The sequence below is a fragment of the Pinus tabuliformis genome, chromosome 2_1 (genome assembly GCF_031772625.1).
Source record: "Pinus tabuliformis cultivar Carrire ecotype Pingquan chromosome 2_1, CPIR1, whole genome shotgun sequence".
Lineage (NCBI taxonomy): Eukaryota > Viridiplantae > Streptophyta > Pinopsida > Pinales > Pinaceae > Pinus > Pinus tabuliformis.
Genome location: NC_142299.1, coordinates 715010892 through 715033434, shown reverse-complemented (window position 1 = coordinate 715033434; position 22543 = coordinate 715010892). Strand labels below are relative to the sequence as shown.

General features: G+C 41.5%; 1 protein-coding gene across 1 annotated transcript; it reads left to right on the top strand.

Moving 5' to 3' along the window:
- Window positions 1-631: 631 nt before the first annotated feature.
- LOC149202587 (putative ABC transporter C family member 15) lies at window positions 632-22322 on the top strand. The gene is made up of 12 exons (XM_089401631.1): window positions 632-763; window positions 15763-15888; window positions 15971-16098; window positions 16240-16358; window positions 17383-19766; window positions 20010-20174; window positions 20452-20746; window positions 20861-21075; window positions 21168-21473; window positions 21618-21681; window positions 21889-22128; window positions 22231-22322. Exons 1-12 carry the CDS (start codon window positions 632-634, stop codon window positions 22320-22322), a joined length of 4266 nt encoding a protein of 1421 aa, XP_089257757.1.
- Window positions 22323-22543: the final 221 nt, after the last annotated feature.

Sequence of the window (22543 nt, the reverse complement as noted above, 5' to 3'; positions counted from 1 at the left end):
GAAAAACACCTTTGAAAATTACAGCAAAGATATGAGGCTAGAATGGAGCAAGAAGGGCGAGTTGGGAGGAGTTTCTCTTTGTTTTAGGGTGTGTACTTCTTGCAAAACTAAAGCCACAGGTGTGAGGAGAGGTGAGGGTAATTTTTTGCTTGTTTTAATGGTAATTATGCATTTGTTCTAGGCCATAATGAATTTTGTAGCAGACATCAACTTGTGGAGGAAGTTTAGAGGGCCAAAAGGCCTAGTCTAGGGTCTCCTTCTCTAGCCGCAACTAATGAGAAGCCAATGCAGTTAGAACATAGGGTGTGAACCCTTGGAAATATGTTGTGTTCCCTTGTTGTAGCTGATCTGTGAACTAGAGAGGGCCTTGTGGATGTACCCAAGGTCCATGACAGTGTGAAGATAGGATTGGTAAGGGCAGTGAAGGAAGGCAGCAAGTCTAGAAGGGCAACACGGTGCTTGGACAGTGGTTTGGGGTTATTTTTGTGTGCCCTAACAAGTCCTATGCATGCACAGATCCCAAGGACAAGAGAAAACCATCTGTATGTTGGAGGGTGTTCTCTTGTTGATGAGATTTGCTAGGAGGATGGAGTCCTAGGAGAGGACTAGTTGATGGAGTCTATTAGTAGCCATGTGTAAGGGTCTCCTAGATGTTCGGATGCCCTATCTAGGAGCATATGCCACAATGAGTATTGGTCAGTCATGGTCTGATGGAGGGAAACGTGAGAGCGGACCAAGTGTGGACATGCATTGGGCATTTATGGTATGTTGGAGGAAAGTGTGAGAGTGGACCATGTGTGGACATGGATTGGGCATTTATGGTATATTGGAGGATAGTGTGATAGTGTCCAAGTTGGAGCCCGGTGTGCACAATATTCATGGATCTAGATGGTTGCTAGAGAGGCAGTTGTTGAGCTCAAGGGTTGATGATCCATAGGACCAGTTGTTGAGCTCAAGGGTTGATGATCCATAGGAGCAGTTGAGCAGCCCTAGATGATGGGTATTCCTCCTAGCCCATGTTCATTGTGGGAGATGGACATCTTACAGTGATAGGTGGAAGCCTTCCGTGCTCTATTTTGTTCTTCATCGAACTAGCGCAAGAAGACCATAGTGGGCTGAAGTCGCTAAGTAACTGAGGAGCAGCAGTGGGCAGTTGAGGGTTGTTCACAAGTGGAGCTGTGAACAACTCGATAGGAGTCTCAATGTGTTATGCCCTTGATGAACTAAGGCACAAATAGTGAGAAAATTGATGACCAAGGTTCAGTCGCCAAATGGACTTAGAGCATTGATAGAGGAAGGAGCTATAGATCGAGAGCTGTAGGACCGGGCAAGTACAGGGTGTGACCGAGAGGAACTGAGAGAGAATGCTACATCAACCATATGTTTAGTGTATCTTGTATGGGAATATTGGTTGTTGATGGACTGACACCAAGCCCTAGTTTTGTGTCTTTTATCAATGGATGTATGAGGGCCATTATCCTTGGTACGGGAGCCCTACACTGTTGTATTATATGTTGATTAATACAACGAAGTTGGGTTGAAAAATGTAAAAAGTTGTTTATATTTTGTGCACTAGTAGATTTACTATTATTTATATTTCATTGTGCAAAGTAGTATCGTTGTGCTTCTTGGTTTGGTAGCGTCAGAGATTTAAGATACTATCCCAAACACCAAGATCGTGGAAAAACAACATGGTTTCAGAGCTTATTTGAGCTACTTTGAGGGGCATTAAACCAAAGTGTGCACAATAAAGAAACTCAGAGGGAGTTGTAGATGTCTAGATCATGGAGCAGAGGGTTCAGCTGAAGACATGGATATGTGGTCTTGACAGGTTACATGGCGGGATGGGTTGGGAGTTCTGGTGGATTGGTGGTGAACCTAGAACACTTCAATATGTTGTGTGGCAAGTTGCAAATCGTGGGCTTCCTTTGTCTTGTCATGGATAGGTGGGACATCTTGAGGGTTTCCTTGGCATGGACGAGATAAGGTTGATCAAGATGACTTCATTTGATGGACTACAGGTTGGCATGCTAGAGTCTTCATCGGATCATGATGTTGCATATATGAGATTAGAGGGATTTGGACGAGTGATATTTGGTTGAGGATAAGTGCTTGCAGGATTGAGCCAATGGAGATCGTGTAAGCTCAGAGGGAGCAGTCATATGGAGGTTTGGGATCTTAAGGTTGAGATGTGATGAGGTAGAGGCACTACTGAAATTATTGGGTTCATTCTACAGAGCATGTTGCAGTGATGGAAGTTAGATGGGCTAGTGTCGTCGAATGATGGTTACTTCCTAGTATTGGAAGTACCTCCCTCGCTAAGAGGGAGTGTTGATCTTTTATAGCTTGGGAGGTACTCCAAGCCTGGAGGATCGAGGGTTTGGAGGAAGGAGCTCCACAAGTGGCCTTGTGGGCTTGAAACCCCAAGCTTGGGGTTTTTCACCCATCGATGTTGGGGACAAAACCATTGAGAGATTTCGACATGTGATGGATAATGATGATAGTGCTTGTCGAGACGAATCCGACGCATCGAAAATCATCTGATTCCGAGTTGTCGTTGAAGAGTAATGAATTTTGGATGTGGGCAGGATGGAACAAGGTCAAGGTCAGCTTGATGTTAATAAGCCTTGTGACAGGTTGTGAAGCCCTCAAAGGGCATTTCGATGGAGCCCTTAGAAAAAAGTATAAAAGGAGGTCATATGAGAGGCTTATGATAATCATCCAAGAATGGAATATCATGGGATTACCTCTGATCTAGCCATAAACCTAAAGTAGTCTCAACGAAGGAGAAAAAGGAGTTCGATTGGGTCATTTCAAGACTGTTTTAAGGATCAAATGCTTCAAGAGTAGGGCCGAGGTCAAGGAGGGAATATCTGGCAGGTTTGTGCATATATTAGGGTTGTTTCGTATCTCTGTTTGGGCCACAAGTCTCCAGGTATGATTGTAGAAGGATGGTAGGTTTGTTTATGGGAATCGTGAGGCCTAGAGAGCCTTAAAATCTAGGCCACAATCTCAAGAAGGTACAATTCAGTAATGGAGGCCTAAACAGAGGAAGAATGCAATATTTTTGGGTAGACTTTAGGGCTGGTATCATGCCCTAACCAGAGCCCAGTTTGCACAATAAGTTGTGGACAAGAAGGACAACAGTGAGTTGAGAACCAAGAGTGGTTAGCCTTCTTGTTGGGATGTTTCACTAGGGATGTAGATCTAGGGATATCCTAAGCGCAATCTCATCAAGAAAACACCTATAAAAATTACAACGAATATCTGAGGCTAGCGTGGAGCAAGAAGGACAAGTTGGGAGGAGTTTCTCTTTGTTTTAGGGTGCATACTTCTTGCATAAATAAAGTTGCAGGTGTGAGGAGAGGTGAGGGTAATTATGTGTTTGTTTTAATGGTAATTATGCCTCTGTTCTAGGCTGTAGTGAATGTTGTAGTAGAATTCAACTTGTGGAGGACGTTTAGAGGGCCAAAAGGACTAATCTAGGGTCTCCTTCCCTAGTCGCAGCCAATGAGAAGCCAGCGCAGTTATAACAGAGGGTGTAAACCCTTGGACAGAGGTTGTGATCCCTTGTTGTAGTTGATATTTGAACTGGAGAGGGCCTTATGGATGTGCCCAAGGTTAATGACAGTGTGAAGAGAGGATTGGTAAGGGCAACAAAGGAAGGTAGCAAGTCTATAAGGGAAACAAGGTGTTTGGACAGTTGTTTTGGGTTGCTTTTATGTGCCCTAACCAGTCCTATGCATGCACAGATCCTAAGAACAAGAGAAAACCAATAGCATGTTGGAGGGTGTGCGCTCTTGTTTATGAGATTTGCTAGGAGGATGGTGTCCTAGGAGAGGACTAGTTGATGGAGTCTATTAACAGCCATATGTAAGGTTATTCTAGATGTTTGGATGCCCTAACTAGGAGGGGATGCTACAATGAGTATTGGTCACTCATGGTCTGATGGAGCGCAGCATGAGAGTGGACCAAGTGTGGATATGGTTTGGGCATTTATGGTTTGTTGGAGGATAGCATGATAGTGTCCAAGTTGGAGCCCGATGTCCACCATCTTCATGGATCTGATTGCTAGAGAGCCAGTTGTTGAGCTCAAGGGTTGATGATCCAGAGGAGCAGTTGATCAGCCCTAGACTTGTGTGTGGGGAAGCACTTCTACAGCAGATGATGGGCACTCCTCCTAGCTCATGTTCTGTTGACACCTAATCCTCATGATTGAGTGAATTTATGTAAATAATTAAATTAGAAATGTGAATAGTCATCGGGAGATGAACTGAACAGTCTCTCCCTTTTTTATATAACAAAGACCTACCTAATGGAATAATACACGAATCATTTTTTGCCTTATGGAGTCACTGCCTGGCCTGACATGGTATCAGAGCCAGCTCCTTTTTTAGCTCTTATATCCCTTGTAACTCCCTTGTCTGCTCTCCATATAGCTAAGTTGCTCCTCCATATAATTAGCTACTCCTGACATGTTCATTGTGAGATGGACATCTTGTAGTGATAGGTGGTATCCCTCCGTGCTCTATGTTGGTCTTCATTGGAGAAATGTAGGAAGACCATAATGGGCTAAAGTCGGTGAGTAGTTGAGGAGTAGCAGTGGACAGTTGAGAGTTGTTCACAAGTGGAGTTGTGAACAACTCGACATGAGACTCGATGTGTTTTGCCCTTGATGGACTAAGGCACAACTAGTGAGCAGATTAATAGCCAAGGTTCAATGGCGAAATGGACTTGGAGCATTGATAGATGTAGGAGTTGCAGATTGGAACTGGGCAGGTACAAGGTGCGACCGAGAGGAGTTGAGAGAGCGCACTACATCATCCAGATGGCTAGTGTATCTTGTATGGGAAGATTGGTTGTCGATGGACTGACACCAAGCCCTATTTTTGTGTATTGTATTAGTGGATGTATGAGGGCCATTATCCCTAGTACGGGAGCCCTAGGTTGTTGTATTATATGTTGATTAATATAACAAAGCTGGGTTGAAAATTGTAAAATGTTTTACATATTTTTTGCACTAGTAGATTTTCTATTATTTATATTTTGTTGTGCAAATTAGTAGTATCGTTTTGTTTCTTGGTTTGGTAGCATTAAAAATTTAAGATTATATCCCATACACCAAGATCGTGGAAAAATAACATGGTTTCAGAGCTTATCTAAGCTACTTTGAGGGACAGTGAATCAGAGTGTGCACAACAAAGAAACTTAGAGAGAGTTGTAGGTGTCTATATCATGCAGCAAAGGGTTTAGTTGAAGACATGGAGATGTGGTCTTGATATGTTACATGGTGAGATGGGATGGGAGTTTTGGTGGATCGATGGTGAACCTAGCACACTTCAGTATGTTGTGTGGTGGGTTGCAGATCATGGGTTTCCTTTGTCTTGTCATGGATGGTTGGGACAGCTCGAGGGTTTCCTTGGCATGGACGAGATCAGGTTGATCAATATGGCTTCATGTGATGGAATACAAGTTGGCAGGCTAGAGTCTTCATTGGATCATGATGTTGCATATCTGAGATTGGAGGGATTTGCACGAGTGGTATTTGATCCAGGAGGATAAGTGATTCCAGGATTGAGCTAGTGGAGATTGTGCAATCATAGAGGGAGTCTAGCCTAAGAGGGAGCAACCCTATGGAGGTTTAGGATCTTCAAGTTCTTATGTGATGAGGCAGAGGCACTACCGAGATTCTCAGGTTCATTCTATAGAGTATGCTGCAATGATGGATGCCATATGGACTAGTGTCGTTGGATGATGGTTACTTCCTAGTCTTTGAAGTACCTTCCTCGCTAAGAGTGAGTGTTTATTTTTGGTAGCTTGGGAGGTACTCCAAGACTAGAGGATCAAAGGTTTGGAGGAAGGAGCTCCACAAGTGGGCTTGTGGGCTTGAAACCCAAGCTTGGGGTTTTTCACCCATTGATGTTGGGGACAAAACTATGGAGAGATTTCGAAATGTGATGAATAAGGATGATAGTGCTCGTCGAGACAAATCCAACGCATTGAAAATCATCTGATTCTGAGTTGTCTTTGAAGAGTTACGAATTTTTGAATTTTGGATGTGGGAATGGTGGCACAAGGTCAAGGTCAACTTAATGTTAATAAGCCTTGTGATAGATTTTCAAGGCCTCAAAGGGAATTTCGATGGATCCCTTAGGAAAATTATAAAAGGAGGTCGTATGAGAGGCTTATGATAATCATCCAAGAGTGAAATATCACAAGATTACCTTTGATCTAGCCATAAACCTGAAGCAACCTCAGCGAAGGAGAAAAGGGACTTCGGTTGGGCCTTTTCAAGCCTGTTTTGAGGACCGAATGCTTGAGGAGTATGGCCGAGGTCAAGGAGGGAAGATCTGGCAGGTTTGTGCATAGACTAGGGTTGTTTCTTATCTTTGTTTCGGCCACAAGTCTCCAGGTATGATTGCAGAAGGATGGCAAGTTTGTTTATGGGAGCCATGAGGCCTAGAGAACCTTAAAATCAAGGTTATAATCTCAGGAAGGTACAGTGCAATTATGGAGGATTAAACAGAGGAAGAATGCAAAAATTTTGGGCAGACTTTAGGGCTGGTATCATGCCCTAACCACAGCTCAGTTTGCACAATAACTCGTGGACAAGAAGGACAACAGTGAGTTGAGAAACAAGAGTGGTTAGCCTTCTTGTTGTGATGTTTCACTAGGGATGTATATCTGGGGACGTCCTAAGTGCAGTCTCATCAAGAAAACACCTTTGAAAATTACATCAAATATCTAAGGCTAGCGTGGAGAAAGAAGGATGAGTTGGGAGGAGTTTCTCTCTGTTTTAGGGTGCATAATTCTTGCATAATTAAATCTGGAGGTGTGAGGAGAGGTGAGGGTAATTTTGTGCTTGTTTTAATGGTAATTAAGCCTCTGTTCTATGCTACAGTGAATGTTGTAGCAGACATCATCTTGTGGAGGAAGTTTAGAGGGCCGAAAGGCCTAGTCTAGGGTCCCCTTCCCCAGTTGCGACCAATGAGAAACCAATGCACTTAGAACAGAGGGTGTAAACCCTTGGATAGAGGTTATGATACCTTTTTGTAGCTGATCCATTAATTGGAGAGGGCCATGCAGACGGGTCCAAGGTCCATGATAGTGTGAAGGTAGGATTGGTGAGGTCAGCAAAGGAAGGAAGCAAGTCTGGAAGGGAAACATGGTGTTTGGATAGTGGTTTGGGGTTGTTTTTGTGTGCCCTAACCATTCCTATGCGTGCACAGATCCTAAGGACAAGAGAAAACCAACAGTATGTTGGAGGGTGTGACCTCTTGTTGATGAGATTTGCTAGGAGGATGGTGTCCTAAGAGAGCACTAGTTGATGGAGTATGTTAGCAGCCATGTGTAAGGGTCTCCTAGATGTTTGGATGCCCTAAATAGGGGCAGATTTTATAGCGAGTATTGGTCACTCATGTTCTGATGGAGGGCAATGTAAAAACCCTAGTGAAAATTTCATGTAATAAAATTTAATAAAGGCAAAATAAGACCACGGTTAAGGGACACTTATTCCAAGCTGAATGTTGGGCAAAGAGGAGGAAATTGAAGGAAAATAATGGAAAATGAAGAAAATAGAGGTCTCGTTAATAAAAAGGCTTATGAGGATCATTTGGTAGCCTTTTTTTAGTTCAAGTTTGGAACTCTCTCATTATTCTCTCTCACTCTCTCACTCTCTCTCTTGGTCACTTAGAGTTTTCTTAGAGCACTCTAGCTTTGGATCAAGGAAGGAAAAGCAAGCAAAGGGAAAGGAAGGAAAGCAAGGATCAAGGAAGAAGAGGAGGATCAGGCAGCTTCAGCAGGAATACTTGCAGGTATCCTTTTTCATGTGTGATTTCCTAGCTGGTTTGGACATGCATGGCTTTTCATGTTAGTGTATGGTTCTCTTGTTGTCGGTGGCATGGTTTTGCCAGGTTATGACAATGGTTTTCAACCTAGCCTTGCCTTTTTCTGGATGCCATGGTATGTTGGGATTTTTATCTCGATTTTGAGCTTTGGTTTGCTAGATGGATTTTGGAATCTGAGGCAGAGGTGGTCTCAAGGTTCATTCCCAAAGGCCTAGGAACCCCTTGACTAGTTTTGGCATGATACATGGTAAAGCCTAAGGGAGAAGTCTCTGTTTGGGGCCTAGTGATCCAGGTTTGGATTGTGATAAATCCTAAGAGACTAGTCTCATTTTAGCGCTCAGTGATCCGAGATTGGATTGCGGTAAGCCTAAGAGACAAGGAGATGAAAAATTCCCCAAGGATAGTGATGTATTCCATATGGCATTCCAAGTTTGGTTTTGTTGTGATCGGAGCACCGATTTTGGTGTGATCATGGTTTGATGAGGGTGGAGGTGCTTTAACCTTTGGATTCCCTTGGTTATTCTATAAGATGCCACATTCATGCTTGGAATATGGCACAGGGGTGACTGGTTGAAATATAGATTTGATTCAGCCATGTCTATGATTGGGTGGTACGTGGAAGTCCCGAACCTAGTCGGATTTGCCTATGATTAATAAAAGCTAAGTTCTCTTACTTTTGCATTAGTTTATACGAGGATTTAATGGTTGTCATATCTCTAATATTTATATGGTTTTATGCTAGTTATAAGCATGGTTAAATGATTGGTCCATGTCATGGTTATTTCATGTATTTACTTGTAATTGTTAAATGGATGGATGCAAGACCTAATTGATGATATAATAGTTTAATGAAGACAGAGGTGATCCTTCTGGTTATGTTTCATAAGTTATTTTAGTCATTTATTCTTTTTCTTGTATCCTAGACCTGTAGGTTGCATTGATGTCAAGTGTTTGACAAAATGTCAGCAAAGGTTGGGGATTGTCATGCCTAGTCCCGAGATTTATTTTTGATTTGTTTATTGTCATCATGTCTTTGATGGATTATGAAGGTTGTAACAAGTTTTGGGCCGAGCCTAAGATTCTAGGCTAGAAAAGTGGCTCAAATCTCGGGGACGTTGGCACACAGGCCTGTGAGAATGACTTTGGCTTTTGGTCATTGTCTTGCCTATAACATGAGAGCAGCTAGGGGTTAAAAGGTTTAAATAATCAGTGGGACTCATAGATAGGATGTCTGAGTGGTTGACATGTCCCTTGAGGGTGTTGTTATTGATGTGGATGGGTTTGTTTGATATGTTTTATCGGTTCCATTTCCCTAAGGTCACCAAGGAAGTTGAATCCCTTATAGTAGCCTCTCTCATCGCATGTTTACCCCAGCTAGCTGGTTGCTTAGGTGGACCTAGGACGAGGGGGTGTTACAAATGGTATCAGAGCATCATTGTGCTCTCCTTAGGTGAAGGTGCTCGGTCATGCATGTATGTCAGTTGCATGTGTGTCTCTTACACTTGCATTCCATGTGCTTGTTTCATTGGATCATGTTGATCATGATATTATTAATCTTGTCATGAGGTACTTGATGTGATTTTGTGGGATGCATCGTTGGAAATATATGACTGGTTGTATATGGTTACATGTCACTTACATGTTGATTATATGTCGCTTGACTACATCCTTGTATGTCAGGTGCATTCTTCAATATTTTGATTACATGTATCAGTCTTGTAGGTCGATTACAAGAATTGATCACTTATGCTCGACTACATGCATTCATACGCATGTGTAATTGATTAGGTGTTACACAGTAATTTGTCACTGCCTTCCTGTCAGTCTTCCTACTGTGTCGTGAGTCTAAATCAATCATGCTCATGCTCTCTAATGTTTCCAAATGACCCATTTTGCCAAAGTTCTTCTATCATCGCGACTGTTGTAAAAATAAATGCGCTGATGAGCGCGCCAAAACAGACCTAATGCGCTGCCAGCGTGGAAGTACACGTGATTCCCGCGCTGGTCGAATTTCATGAGACAGCGCGTCTGTTACTTATATCTGATCGCGCTGATATGACTTTCTTTGTTATTCAGATGCGATGTCAGTGCTCCAGTGCAGTTAGGCACCCGCGATGATCCAATCTGGGCGAGTTTGTTCTAACATCCGGCCTTCCAAATGACTCTAGACCTGGTTGTTGGCCTTGTAAATGTCGCCCTCCCTTCTCTGGCATGTTTGTTTCGTCATTTGAGCCACCTTCCTTGGATATAAGCTCATCCTCCCACCATTCATGGAGACTCCTTCTCCTATTTAAGCCTCCACCATTGCCATGAGCTGCTAGTTTGGAATTCATAGTGTTTGAAGTATTGCTGATAGTGTGTGAGATTGATAGGTAGCTGGTGTGACAAGTGTGGGATTGCTAGAGAGCTTAAGGAAGGTTGTGAAGTGTTTTGATCTTGTGTAAACTTGTGTGAGAGAGAGTTTTGTCTTGGGAGATCTACCTTCAAGGGTGAATGCTTGAGGGACTTGCTGGCTGGACCCTCTTGAGAAGGATTTGACGTCAGAACTATGGTTGTATTCTTCTTTGTTTATCAATAATAGACGACTATCATTATGGTTCCACTCTTATTGTCTTTATGATGGTGTTTGAGTTATATCCTTTCTGACTGATATATAGTTGCATCTATTGAATTTTATGCTTGTGTTTGTATCGTTCTTTGCATGTGCAGGTGTCCGCGCACGAGGATCGTGAGGATTGTGACCAGCCGAGGCAAAGGAACGGGAGCATCAACTCTTCTACAAGTACTAGCGTTGGAATCCAAGTATTCCTTCATCATTGGTCTTTAATTTGTAATTAGGAACCTACGTGTTAGCATTGTTTGATTGTTGCTAGACCCTGTTTGGACTAGTAGGGATCGCCTCTGTCCGCAGAGGGGATTTACCTCCACAACATTAGGCATTATTTATGTGTGTTGATAGTTTCATGTGGCAATGTGTGCAATGGAGTAATGGTTGTTGTCATGCATGAGGTCATAACATTCATTGTTGATATGGCCTTGCATTGATGATTGGACCCTAGCTAGAATGTTGTTTATGTGTTGATACATTTATTTGATATATGTATATATGTTGTTATGCCGTAAGGCATTTTCCTTTGAAATCAACTTTCCCATTGGGTTACATGTACATTTCTGAGCCTTTGATTTAAGTGTTAGACGATGAAAATAATCTTACCTATCCAATTGATTAGACCAGTATACGATGCGACCCAACAGATCGACGCTTTCCCTCGCTCGGCGATACTCTATTCCAGGACCCTGGATCTGTTGAAATCGACTTCGGGAAACCCTTCATATCAATCATAAGGTAGAAAATCATATTTTGACCCTCAGAACATACCCAGTCTGTTGTAGGACCCATGAGATGATTCCAGTAGGTGTCGCTCAGCCTTAAAAGGGCTTGGATTATCACCACTAGATGCCTTGGACTGTCACAGGTCCACTTCTGGACTTCGGTCTGTCGCGGGATGGCTACAGGAATTGCGATCTATTACAGAATGGTTGCTCGGCATCAGAGTAGGTATTTCCATTTTAGTTTGTCTCAGAGTATCAAGGATTTTGAAGCAAAAGCTAAAGCAATCGGTAGGGTTAAACATCCCAACATTGTTCGCCTTCGAGCTTTCTATTGGGGTATAGAGGAAAAACTGCTGGTTTATGACTACATTCCACATGGAAGCTTGGCAAATGCCTATTATGGTGGGTTCTGTTATCACTCAGGTTGTCCTTAAAGATCCTTAAAGGATACGGCCGAGGTAACCACAAACCAATCTTTGGACTGTAGGTCCTAGCCTACCTGCAATCAGAGAGGGCTCTCTCTTTATAATTTTTGTTTTGGGTTGATTTTAGGCTAGTTATGATTTTCTTGGGTTCTGTTTTGATTTTGGTGGGACGGAGGATTCTTTCAAACAGAGTTGGGATGCATAGTGTGAGAAGTTCAAACCATTGGGCATGGAGTCGTGGATTAGGCTTGCTGTTGCGTTTTCTTGGTCACAAGAGGAATACAGAGCAGGATAGCTACACATAAAACAATATCTAGCTAGAATAAAGATGGAACGAAGGTCAGTGAATGAAAGGCAACTAAGTAGCTCTCATTATGCTAACAGAGGGAAGGTGAATGAACATTTATATAGGAGCAATCAAGGATTCCTAAACAACATTCATATATGAAGGAACTAGTGTAAATATGAGCGAATCAGTATTCATATTTAGGACTAATTCAGAGGAAAACATAGATAAATCACAGAAATTGAGAACAGAATACAACTAAGTGAGCTCTGAACTATTCTTTCTTTCTGCTATTTAGATAGTGAAACCATGATGGCATAAAACATATAAACTGTAAACATAGATAAGAAACACTTATTGGGCTATGTAGAAGCGTTAGGATTCCATAGTCACTCTTCAGACATTAAAACACAACAGTCGGTTCATCTCCCAAACATTCCAGTGATCTTTGATTATAGAGACTCTCAGAAAATACAATGCAAGTCTAGAGGAAGTTATCGACCAACCAACCCTTAAAACAGTGCAGAGGGTGGTTTAAATAGAAAATATTTACAAACATCCCTTGAACAGGTGTCAAGGGAGAAAATATCTCAAAATATCTATCAAAACAGATTCAAAAGAGATTTGTGCAATAATTGCTTCTAATGCTAAGTTGTGCTGGAAATAAATGCAATAAAATATCTAAAACAGGTGTTCATGAGGGAGCAGCCTCATCAAAATGGCTCTTTAGGGTTGCGCATGGTCTTGCAGCTTCAAAAATGGACTAAAAGAGTTCCTTGAGCCACGCGCTATCCTCTGTGTGATAACTGCGCATTTAAGGAAGCAGCGTTGCTCCAAAATATGATTGGGTTCATTGTGTTTGCCAATATCTGCTTTGAAAACCCTTTACTTGTGCCTTCAAGTGGTCCTGCTACCTTAAATGGCAAAAATTGAGAGTTGGTGAGCCATTACAGCTCAATGATGCTTTGCTATAACTACTGGGGCCTTTCTGCCTTCATCTACTTTGAACCGCAATACTGATACTGTCTGTCGCTTTCCCGATACCCTTTGACATGCACTTGAGCCTTCTCTTTCCTCTGATACACTTTACGCTGTCAAATCGCCCCTTTTCTGCCTTTTAATGCAAAATTAACTGCTGCAAAGGTTCCCCGTGGCTATTGGAATGCTATCGGCGCTGGCCGATCAAAAATGGTACTAAAAATGATGAACAACTGCTAACTGGCGGAAGACTGGATGCTGGAGGCACGCCGAGGCCAAAATCCTGCAATTTGGAGCTATTTCGGGCCTGGAGCGATCAAATATGGACTAAAGAATGCCATGTTTCTTTTGGAGGCGGGGCGGGCACGGGCGCCGAACTGTTTAAAAGAAAATGGCCCTTTTCCCTCTTATAAGGCAAAAATTGCTTTAAACGTGAAAATCCATCAAAATTGGGGCGGGAGCGATTACTGTTCATAAGATTGAATGTTGGCCGTTGGATCCGGCGCGGGCCGATCCAACGGCTGGCGCTAAATCGCATCGGGGCGGACCATTGGTCCCAACACATAAAACCTCCGAAATGTCGTGGACCCGAAATGCTTTTATGCCCTTTCTTTATGGAGATCGGGTCCGGCCCATCGGAGCTTTCATATCGGCGGACTTGGTAAAAATGGGTAAGCGGACCCGATATGCCTTTATGCCGCGCTTTATTACTTTTCGGCTCCGCTGGTCGGAGCCATATAGGAGTGATGCGATTAAATATGGGTCGTTGATCTCTGGGCCTGAATGGGCAGCTGAGATTAACTCGGCAATTTGCTATCGGCGGGGTCATGGGGTTGCCACATAGAAACATCGAAACCCATTGGACCCGATAAGTTATACAGGCCCTCTTTATTTTATTTCGGGTCCGACCCATTGGTGGAACCCAAATCGGCAGTTTTAACAGTGGAATGGGTCCGCGGACCCGAAAACCCTTAACACTGCATTTGATAACTCATCGGCTCCGCCAAATCGGAGCAGTATATGGGGCGATGCGAAGTGGGGGGCCGCGCGACAAGATCTGGGCCGTCAGATCTGGGGCCCGATCCAACGGTCCTGGATCCGTCGGCGAATCGGCAGTCGGAGGGACCAGAGGGCGGCACATATGGAATCGTCGAACTGCGCAGACCCGATATACTATTACCGGTCCACTTTATGTGTTTTCGGGTCCGGCCCATCAGCACTATGCCCCATGCCTTGAGACTTAGCCATTTTCGCTTATATATGCCACTGCCCCCTCCCGATAGCGATATCGCATCGGAGGGGGATCAAACAGATCTTTATCTCATCGGAGCACGCTTTTTATGAAAAGGCAAGGCAAATGAATTCGGAGGGGTTATATATGATGTTTTAAACATATGATTGCCCCCTCCCGATAGCGATATCGCATCGGAGGGGGTCCAAATGAAACTTTATTATATCGGACCCATGTTTTTGTGAACTGCCAAGCCTTTTGGGAAATCGGAAGGGTTCCTTTATAGTTTGGCATGGATTCTAAGGCATCGGAAGGGGTCCGATAGCCAAAAAAGGGAGGATTTTATCCTTTTTTGAAGGTTTTTCATGGTTTTTGCATGGTTTTTGTATTATTATGCCTTGGAAGGTGTCCAAAGGCACTTAGGGGGAAAGTGATGTGGTTTTGAGAGGGGTTTAGTGGCCAAAGAGGGTTTCATGCCTTATAAAGGCAAACCAAGGCCAAAGAGATGATTTTTATACATATGAAGGTAAACTATGCAAAGGAATGAGTCCTTTTGCATTTGGAAGATAGTTAGGGGGGTGATGAAGGGTTCTATGCATCGGAAAGGGTCAAAAATGCATGAGAAGATGGTTTGAGGGGAGAAGTGAGGATTCTTGCTGAGTTTTAGATAAACTTAGCAATTTCCAAGGATGTATATGGTTATTTTCAACCAGGGGGAGGGATAAATATATAGGGTAGTTATATACATAGTTTTAGTAGGGGAAGGGGAAATAGATAGGGAGTTACATAATAAAGTTAGTAGTTAATATGATAATGATGAGAAAAAGCGCTAAGAATGATGTCTTAGGCTATTAATGGGGGAAAATGACTGATAGAAGAAGTGTGAACATTCCTTTAGTGAAGCAGATCTTCACCAAGGCAGATGATATGGAGAATGATGAAATTAAGAGGTATCAAGCAGATCTTGACCTCTTTAGGGGAAGTTAGTGAGTGATTTGGGGAAAGAGGAGGAAGGGGAAGTTAGACATGCCTCGCTTGAATTCCTCCAACTGAACAATTGCCTTCAACTTGTGATATGATAGATATAACACTTGACAATATGAAATGGATCACAAGCCATGATTCTGCAACCACGAAGCTACCTACCCGACCTACTCACCTAGCATTTTCTCTTCTTTTTGGTTTGGGTGCACTTGAACTAGCATACCCAACTTTTTGTTCTTTTCTTCTTGTTGTCCTCCTATCTACAACTACACTTATTGCATCCAGGGGCTCAGATTAAGCTATTGAGCACCCTTGTTTCTCTACCTATCTACAAATCTGCCAAGATTAAGCTGTTTGGACATATAGTTATTCTCTATATTCTACAACAAGAAATTGAAACCTAGGGAGACCAAGATTAAGCTGTTTGGACCTCCCTTAGCTGAAAACTCATCAAAATGGTTCAACTCATCAAAAATGATACACAGCAGTGGCATTTAGACTAGCACACTCTCATGGATACTTCTCTGGCCATCTATAGCAAATATGGAGCATTGCAACAAGCAAAGTATGACATATTTGGCATGTAAAAATGTCGATCATGAAAGATGATTAACCTGCTGTAGCAGGAGGCTAACAGGTTCTCTTATTCTCTTTTTTCCATTTCATGTATATCGGCAGGAAATCTCGTTCAATTCATTTCGGCATGGTTGTAGGTCGTCTGGAATAGCTTCGAATCTGAATCCGAGCCAAGATTTAACAGAGTCCACTGATCCGGATACGACGAAGCGCTCTTGTATGTATTCGGTAATGACAAAGGTGATATAGAAGCCTCGAGCATATAAAATCTTAGAGAGTTGCATCATGGCGTGAATGTGACCCTGAGCAGGGAGCCTCGCAAGCCCTCATTGCCTATGAGGCCTGTGTGCGTCTTTGTCTCCGGGCATGGGTCAGTGGTCGCATGGAAGCTCCTGAATTCCTTCATAATGGGTACATTGTTTTGTGTAATGCCTTTGGGTAGGTTATTCACAAAATTGTCTTTGTTGATTTCTTTTAATTGTCATGTAGTTCGGAAAATGCAAATTCTTTCACAATGAAGGTAATACTCTGCATATTATTAAGTAATTATGTAAATTGAAATGTCTGCAACTTGTATAGACTACAGCAAATACTGTTGCAACCAGAGGAAGAACTGTTGAGAAATGATTCTGCAGATGCTACCCTGGAAGGAACTGCTCCTAAGCCAAAGAAAACTATTGGAAAAATTAAGGTTCAAGGTATAGTAGCATCTGATTCTTTTCATGGTTATTTTGTATTGACTTGATATGGATGCATCAATAATAAGTACAGTTGATTTGTTTTTATTCCTTATTTTCTAAATGGCACATATCTCGTTCTTCTTGAAAGGTAGTGAAAAAGAAACAAATAGATGTAGAGAATAGAGATCTATTGCGCTGTTGTAATTTCCATCAAATTTTTTCCATTAGGTAGGTTTGGGAGTCTATAGTTGTTTGATTGCACTTGAAATAAAGCAAGTGAATGTAAAACACCTCATGATTCAGAAAAACAGTTTAAACTGAGCTTTCAATACATTGTTTTTTATGCAATGCGTAAAGTCAATATCATGCCAGATATGCCATCCAGATGCAGTTTTCAGTCTTGTAGGTCATCCTTTCTAAATATGGAGTCCCTACGCTCCAGATTTTGCATGGAGCACAGGAAGAGAAACAAAGAAACATGCCAAAGCAGTGATGTTGTTGAAAGGACTACACATAGTGAAAAAACTTACATGAAATCATGTTGTTTGCGTTGGATATGTGTTACCCAGAAGAACATTGGAGACGAAGCTCTGGCAATGTCAATGAGCTGACAGTAGGATGAGCTTGAGAAATTATTAAAAATTAAAATAAAATAAAGATTTTAACAAAGCATTCAATCGATATACCAATTTCTCTGTTCTTTTAAATGTTTGCATCTTTCCCACCATAATGAAAGAGGGAGAGCGCATGCAGCCAGCTACCCAGGCATGTCAAGTATACAAGTATCAGTTATTGCCCTGTTATTCAATCTCGCCATCTCTCAATGCTAGTTATGTTTATGCTGCTTCTAGAATTATTTAATCCAGTAAACAAGAAGGTTTTTGCACTGCAACATCCTTGTTGTATGAGGCCCAATATGTATGTGCATTTATAAATGGTAGTGGTAACTAAGAGCTTTGTTGGCACTTTTTCATGTGGGTACTGAAGTAGATATACTCATAAGGCACTTTGTTGATATTGTTAGTAAATTATTTGTTTGCAGTCATGGAAGCCATAGGGGCACTAAACAAGAATAACAATACCCTCTGGCTGGAAATGGGTGAAACAGTTGGGTGGGAGGGACTTAGAGCTCTTTTTGGAGGGCAGTTCTTTCGACATACACTTGCAATTGGGCTTAATTTGATCTTTCTTGTTTCTGTCATCCTTGAACTGTGTTGGACAAGGTGTAAATTTCTCACACCTCGGCCACCTACACCTCCTGTTCCATTTAACAGCTTTTCGAGTAAGTTTAAACTGGGGATTATGCAAAAGCTGGCTTTAGGTGGTTGTATTTTTCTGTGTATATGCTATAGCGTTCTCGGGATATGGAGCCCTCTGAATTGGTGGCTGAAGGAGAGGCCTGAAGGTTTTGAAAATGTAGGCGAGTATATTGTCCAGGCTCTGACTTGGGTTACAATGTCAGCTTATGTTCATCGCTCCTTCAGAAAAGAAGGTAAACAGAAGTTTCCACTTTTATTGCAGTTGTGGTGGAGTCTATCATTCATTCTACAGGCTTTCTTCATCGTCCTCGACATTCAACGGTTGACAAAACAAAGAAGCATTGTTGTTGATATCTTTGTTGAAATTATCGTTGTTCTCATTTTGGCTTGCTTGTGTTATACTAGCTTTTGTGCCAGAAGTGGTGTAGAGTCCTCCTCACAGACCATTCTAGAACCTCTCTTGAAAGACAATCCCCAAAAATGTGGAAACATTAACGCAGTCTCTACTTATGCAACAACCAACCTTCTCAGTCGGCTGTCATTTTCTTGGATGAGTCCTTTGCTTGCTGTTGGTTATAAGAGCCCTTTGCATATTGATGATGTACCCCAAGTTGCAGAGGCGGACAGGACAGGCCAATTATACCCTAAATTCAGAGCTCAGCTAGAGGCCAAAGGTGATACAGGCTTATTAGCAAAAGCCTTACTCCTATCTTTTCGGAAGGAAGTACTTTTGACTGCATTCTTAGCAGCACTGGAGACTTGTGCATCATATGTAGGTCCATGTTTTATAAATGCCTTTGTTCAGTTTCTAGGTGGAAAGAAACAGTTTGAAAGTCAAGGCTATGTGCTAGTTTGTGCTTTTTTTGTGGCAAAGGTATTAGAGTCTTTGTCACAGCGACAAGGGTTTTTCAAACAACATCAGTTAACTTTACGGGTTAGAGCAACATTGACAGCTATTATATACAGGAAGGGCTTGTTGCTTTCCAGTCAGTCAAGACAGAAGCATACAAGCGGAGAGATTATCAACTACATGAGTGTAGATGTTCAGAATGTTTCATGTTTCTGTTACTATATGCATAGTATTTGGATTTTCCCTCTTCAATTTGTTCTGGCCTTCATTATTCTATATCAGACGTTGGGCTTGGCAGCATTTTCAGGGTTGGCAGCCTCATTTGCAGTTATGTTGCCAAATTTCCCACTTGCAAAATTGCAAGAAAAATTTCAGGAGAGAATAATGGAAGAAATAGACAAAACGATGAAGGCCACATCGAAGACATTAAAAATTATGAGGATCTTAAAATTGCAGGCTTGGGAGACAAGATTTCTTCGGAAACTAGAAATTTTGAGGCAGGCAGAATATAGTTGGCTACAAAAATATGTTTACGCATCATCGATCACAACATCTGTTTCCTCTGTTGGACCAATATTTATCATTGTTGCAACTTTTGGTACGTGTATGCTTATAGGAGTGCCTTTGACAACAGGGAGAATTCTTTCTGCACTCGCAACCTATGGGACACTTCAGGGAGCTATGGGCATGCTTCCTGGCTTAATCCCTCAAATTGCTCAAACTAAAGTGTCAATAGATCGCATTGTGGCCTTTCTGCAAGAGGAGGAGCTGCAACACGATGGGGTAGAAAAGGTATCAAAGGAGTCAACAGACTTCGCGATTCAAATCCAAGGAGGGATATTTTCTTGGAATCTCGATTCCTCTAGTCCAACTATAAGAGGTTTAGATGTCCAACTAGAGAGAGGCATGAGGGTTGCAGTATGTGGAACTGTTGGTTCAGGAAAATCAAGCCTTTTATCCTGCATATTAGGTGAAATACCAAAAATATCAGGCTCTGTTAGCTTAAGTGGTACCAAAGCATATGTCCCTCAGTCTCCTTGGATACAAAGTGGGAAAATTAAAGACGTTATTCTCTTTGGAAAGCAGATGGATACTATTAGATACAATAGTGTACTTGATGCTTGTGCATTGAAGAAAGATCTTGAACTTTTTCCTTATGGGGACGAGACAGACATTGGAGAAAGAGGGTTAAATTTGAGTGGTGGACAAAAACAGAGAATACAGATTGCCCGTGCTTTATATCAAGATGTAGACATTTATATTTTTGATGACCCTTTTAGTGTTGTGGATGCACATACCAGAAAACATATTTTCCAAGTATGTTTCTCTTATCCTTTACATACTGTAGGTTTGCTGAATTAATTAGTTTTAACGTTTTGATGGAATGATGAAGCTCTGCAGTAGCACTCTGCAATTCCTTCTTTGATGCAACTCCATCTAGGTGAATATTGAATCGGGTTAGTTGACATTTATTGTTTTAATGGGCTAATACCTTTCGTGAGAGAGGAGGAAATCATTTGATTCTAGTGGGTCAGTAACAAGCTCTCTATTTCTTGGCAGGCATCAACTGATCAGAGTGCAGTGGACACATTAATTCCTTCTCAACTAGGAGAATTGGCTTTTGCATTTATACAACTTTTGGGGATCATTGCAGTCATGTCTCATATTGCTTGGCAGGTCTTCATTGTGTTTATACCAGTGGGTGCAAGTTGTATATGGTATCAGGTATTCTCTGTATTTCTCAATAATAATAAATACGAACTTGCAAATTTTAATTTTCTCAGAGGAACATAAATTGGCGATAAGAGAGTTTGATTTCTACTTCAAGGTTTGTTGTAGGTAGATCCCATAATCTGATTGAAAAGGATGTTATCAAATAGATTAAGTTGCATCAGGATTCTATCATGACAACAGTTTATCTGTATTTCTTTGTTTCCATGCTTTTGGGTTTTTATAGTAATAAGAGAATTCTTGTAACTCCTCTGACCTTCCTTGCATGCAGCAATACTACATAACATCAGCTAGGGAACTGGCTCGGCTGGCATCAGTTTGTAGAGCTCCAATCGTACAACATTTTGGAGAATCAATCTCTGGAGCAGCCACCATTAGAAGTTTTGACCAGGAATTTCGATTCATGGAAAGAAATCTCGAGTTGATTGATATATATATGAGACCTAGTCTCCACAATGTTGGAGCCAATGAGTGGCTTGGCATTTGGATGGATTTTCTGTCAAATCTTGTGTTTGCATTCTTTTTGGTGTTCCTCATTCACTTGCCTCAAGATGTAATTAGCCCAAGTAGGTACAGAAGCACTATCTTGGCTTACAATTATTTTTCCTAAACTGATCTCAGCAGACTAGACATATTCTTTATAATGAAATATGAAAGTAAATGAAATGGCACCTTAACAGGCACTGCAGGGTTGGCAGTAACATATAGTCTAAGTCTGAACATGGTACAAGCCTGGGTAATATGGTGCCTTTGTTATGTGAAAACCAACATGTTGTCAGCGGAGAGAATAATGCAGTATTCACAAATTCCCAGTGAGTCACCAGTGATTATAGAGAATTGTAGACCAAACTCCAACTGGCCATCTAGAGGAACGATAGATCTAACTGATTTGCAGGTTAGAACTCAATACAAATAGAATCTTTTTCACGCATTCAATGCTAGTAATTTGCATGTCAGTTCATCTATAAATTTGATCCATACAATCAGGTGCGTTATGGACCACATCTTCCGCTTGTCTTGAGAGGTCTTACATGCACTTTCCTTGGAGGCACGAAGGTGGGAGTTGTGGGGCGGACAGGAAGTGGCAAATCTACTCTTATTCAATCCATTTTTCGCATTGTGGAACCAACAACAGGCAGAATTGTCATTGATGGAGTCGACATCTCATCCATAGGCCTCCATGACCTAAGATCCAAATTAAGCATTATTCCCCAAGAACCAACAATGTTTGAAGGCACTATAAGAAGTAATTTGAATCCTCTTGAAGATTGCTTGGATGATGAGATTTGGGAGGTTAGTTTTGCTTCATATTCTATAAGCATTAGTATCAATTTTAGCGCCAATTATTCTTGCCTTGAAGAATATAGATATTTCCCTGAGGATCTTGCTGTAAGTTTATTGTTTATGAATCTACTTCGATTTTGCTTGTGCTTTCAGGCTTTGGACAAGTGCCAACTTGGTGAGATTGTACGAGCAAAAGAAAAGAAACTTGATTCCTCAGGTCTGTGTGTCTTTATCACATTCAATGGAAGTCCTGAAGGAGAAAAATAAAACCTTTTTAAAGTAGCTATTTATGTTATTTGCTTTCCATCTTAGTGCTCATGTTTTGTTTATTTTTTGGTGTCCTTGAGACCTACCTGGTCTCTAGGACCCCTTTTTTTAGAATGAAAATTGAGAATCGAATTTAATGGAATGATCTCTTGTACAGTGTCTGAGAATGGAGGAAACTGGAGTGTGGGTCAATGCCAGCTTGTCTGTTTGGGACGGGCACTACTAAAACAAAGTCGGATACTGGTCCTTGACGAGGCAACTGCCTCAGTTGACACTGCAACTGATGGGTTTATTCAGCAAATAATTCGCCACCAATTTTCTACCTGCACAGTCATTACTATAGCACATCGGATTCCATCTGTTATTGAGAGTGATATGGTTCTCCTATTAAAGGATGGTATAACATTTATAAGTTGTTTATTTTCTAGTGTTTTGTTACAGTTACTATTTTTTTGGACACATTTCATTTTTTACTTACTTTGTATTTGTTTTGAATCAGGACAAATTGTTGAGTATGACACTCCATCCAAACTACTCAGCAACAAATTTTCTGCATTTGTAAAACTTGTTTCGGAGTACTCCATCCAATAGATATCTTAACTAGAGCTTTGGACATTGGTCATATTGGGTTTACAATAGAATGGAGAAAAATCTTCATTTCCCTAAAACTCAAGCTAGATAAATGTACAATATAGAGATACAATATAGTAGACTATGAGCTACCATGTAAGCTCATTATTTTCTGATAATATTCTATATTTAAGTCCTTAAGAAGAGTTCAATAACTCCTATCAGTGACTTTGACTGACTTT

Coding starts and splice junctions, on each gene's coding strand:
- LOC149202587 (XM_089401631.1), top strand. CDS start 632: ATGTGTAAGGGTCTCCTAGATGTTCGGATGCCCTATCTAGGAGCATAT. Junction 15,889..15,970: donor AGCGCTCTTGTATGTATTCG/GTAATGACAAAG, acceptor GACCCTGAGCAG/GGAGCCTCGCAAGCCCTCAT. Junction 20,175..20,451: donor CAAGTTGTATATGGTATCAG/GTATTCTCTGTA, acceptor CCTTGCATGCAG/CAATACTACATAACATCAGC.